Source organism: Buceros rhinoceros, unplaced genomic scaffold, assembly GCF_000710305.1.
Source record: "Buceros rhinoceros silvestris isolate BGI_N320 unplaced genomic scaffold, ASM71030v1 scaffold36086, whole genome shotgun sequence".
Taxonomy (NCBI): Eukaryota; Metazoa; Chordata; class Aves; order Bucerotiformes; family Bucerotidae; genus Buceros; species Buceros rhinoceros.
Window position 1 is genome coordinate 19,409 of NW_010417593.1, and position 2,830 is coordinate 22,238.

General features: G+C 62.8%; 1 protein-coding gene across 1 annotated transcript in view; it reads left to right on the plus strand.

Annotated features, from left to right (window-relative positions):
* Positions 1 to 2,830, plus strand: part of LOC104495289 (myosin-7B-like) — a gene marked incomplete at its 3' end in the record, with an annotated part of 21,827 nt that overhangs the window by 17,702 nt on the left and 1,295 nt on the right. Inside the window, exons 24-29 of the mRNA XM_010138239.1 lie at positions 1 to 159; positions 551 to 677; positions 1,136 to 1,254; positions 1,489 to 1,685; positions 1,882 to 2,231; positions 2,574 to 2,698. The exon at positions 1 to 159 is cut by the window's left edge and continues 1 nt beyond it. Coding sequence (XP_010136541.1) covers positions 1 to 159; positions 551 to 677; positions 1,136 to 1,254; positions 1,489 to 1,685; positions 1,882 to 2,231; positions 2,574 to 2,698 — 1,077 coding nt within the window. The remainder of the gene's footprint in view (positions 160 to 550; positions 678 to 1,135; positions 1,255 to 1,488; positions 1,686 to 1,881; positions 2,232 to 2,573; positions 2,699 to 2,830) is intronic.

A 2,830-nucleotide genomic window follows, 5' to 3' on the forward strand; every position in this document is an offset into this window, starting at 1 on the left:
GCCGCTCTGCGGAAGAAACACGCCGACAGCGTGGCGGAGCTGAGCGAGCAGATCGACAACCTGCAGCGCGTCAAGCAGAAGCTGGAGAAGGAGAAGAGTGAGATGAAGATGGAGGTGGATGACCTGTCATCCAACATTGAGTACCTGACCAAGAACAAGGTGGGCACTGCTGCTGTGTGGGGCAGGTTGGGCTCTTCTGTGGCTGCAGCATGCTCAGCGCAGCCGTGGCCATGGGGTGTAGCGCTAGGACTTCGCCATGGCCAGGTCCTTCTTTTCCACGAGGTGTAGCTTGTCCCTGTGCGACAAGGGCAGTGCTTGCAGGAGACTTTGGTTGTCCTAGTCAAGACTTTCCCTGGGAGACTGCCTGCAGAGAGCCGCCGGCAGAGACATGAGAGTTCTGCCAGGCTCCTGCTCTCTGCCTGGTGCACACAAGGGATCGGCCGAGCAGGGTGGTGAGGGCCCAGGGTGCCACAGTCGCTGAGCCCTCCCGGGAGAGTGGAGCTCCGCTGGCACAGCTGGGTCTCACACGGGCTTTGCTCGGTGCGTGCAGGCCAATGCCGAGAAGCTGTGCCGCACCTATGAGGACCAGCTGAACGAGGCCAAGTCCAAGGTGGAGGAGCTGCAGCGCCAACTGACCGACGTGAGCACGCAGCGGGGCAGGCTCCAGACCGAGAACGGTACGTGGGGGGCTACCCCGGGGCTGCCCTGGCACGGGGGCGTCGGAGTGGGGAAGGCGAGGTTCAGCCGGGCAGACTGTCCTCCTCCTCCCATGGACGAAAGAGAAAGAAGCTCCATCTGGGGCAGAGGGAGGGGGATGTCCATGTTGTGCCTCCGCTCGGGCCTTGCAGAGGTGCCCTACAGCCTGGCAAGGGAAGGGACCTCTGTGGTGATGCTGGTTGTGCCGGGGGCCGTGCTGTCATCTCAGGCACCAGGAGGGGGCTCCTCGCTGGCCTGCTTTGCCTTTCGCTGCTGGTTCCTCTGCCCAGGGGCCCCAGCTGGCCTGGCTGGGGACACAGCTGGGGCTGCTGGAGGTCGCCATGCAGCTTTGAGGGCCACAGGCTCTGAGGGGTGAGGGCTGATGCAGAGTGCAGCCCTTCGGCCCCAAAGTAGCAGTTTGGGCTCTGTCTGAACCCAGGGGAGCTTAGTCGGCTGCTGGAGGAGAAGGAGTCCTTCATCAACCAGCTGAGCCGTGGCAAGACCTCGTTCACACAGACCATCGAGGAACTCAAGAGGCAGCTGGAGGAGGAGACCAAGGTGAGGCTGCTAGGGCCTGGCTGATCTCTCAATGACGCAGATCTCCGGGAATGGGACTCGGGTCCCACTGTGGCAGTTCTTAGGCTGGGGAGGTGGGACTGGGTGCGCACAGGAGCCTCAAGGGAAGTTCTTAACCTGGGAAAATCTGATGGTCCCTCCCACTGCCCCCAATCCTGGCGCCATGGCCACTGTCCTGGAGCCAGCCAGTCCTCTCCTGAGCCCTCTCCTCCTCAGAGCAAGAACGCCCTGGCCCACGCCCTGCAAGCCTCCCGGCACGACTGCGACCTGCTGCGGGAGCAGTACGAGGAGGAGGTGGAGGCCAAGAGCGAGCTCCAGAGGAACTTGTCCAAGGCCAATGCTGAAGTGGCCCAGTGGAGAACCAAGTATGAGACAGATGCCATCCAGAGGACAGAGGAGTTGGAGGAAGCCAAGTGAGTCTCATGGCAGGAGTCTGTTCCTTGCAGGTGGCAGGGTCAGGGATGGGGCTTTCCCAGCTCCCAGGGTGAGGCTGCACTGTCCTGCCTGGACGTGAGGCTGATTGGGCAGGCTGTGGTCTCCCCTCCTAGAGCAGCGGGGCGGGATGACGCTTGGGCTGGCAGTGCTCACCACTGCTGCCATCCGTGGCAGGAAGAAGCTGGCCATCCGGCTGCAGGAGGCGGAGGAGGCGGTGGAGGCTGCCCACGCCAAGTGCTCCTCGCTGGAGAAGACCAAGCACCGGCTGCAGACAGAGATCGAGGACCTCTCGGTGGACCTGGAGCGCGCCAACGCAGCCTGTGCTGCCCTGGACAAGAAACAGCGCAACTTTGACAGGATCCTGGCTGAGTGGAAGCAGAAGTACGAGGAGACCCAGGCAGAGCTGGAGGCGTCACAGAAGGAGTCACGCAGCCTGAGCACGGAGCTCTTCAAGCTCAAGAATGCCTATGAGGAGTCCCTGGACAACCTGGAGACCCTCAAGAGGGAGAACAAGAACCTGCAGGGTAGGACTGGGCTCAAGCTCTCCCCTTGGACTCTTGCCAAGGGTCCTGCTCTCATGGGCAGCCTGCGGTTCCCCTGTCACCAGCCACGGGGTGGGTGGTTGTCCCTTGTAGGCAGGGAGCAGACCTTGCTGCTCGGCCAAGCCTGGCTCGTGTTCCCCTGGGTGGGAGGCAGCAGCCCAGCCCGGAAGAAGCCAGCGTCTGTCCTGCCCTCAGGCACAGCCTCCGCTGCTGGCCAGGGGGCTGGGGGACATCAGCCAAGCCCGGCAGGGAGATGGGGAAGTCACCTGTGGGGGGCTGTCCCACAAACGCATTCCTGACCAAATGCCCTTCTGTCCCTGCCAGAGGAGATTGCTGATCTGACGGACCAGATCAGCCTGAACGGCAAAACCATCCATGAGCTGGAGAAGCTGAAGAAAGCCCTGGAGAGTGAGAAGAGCGAAATCCAGGCAGCTCTGGAGGAGGCTGAGGTGGGTCCTGGTTCCCCACTGGTGGCTGCGTGTGCCCGTTGCCTTCAAGAGCCGCTGGCCCACCCTGCAGCTCCGTTTGGGAGCAGCAACCCCCACTGTGCTGGCAGGGTGACCACCCTGAGCCACGCTGCA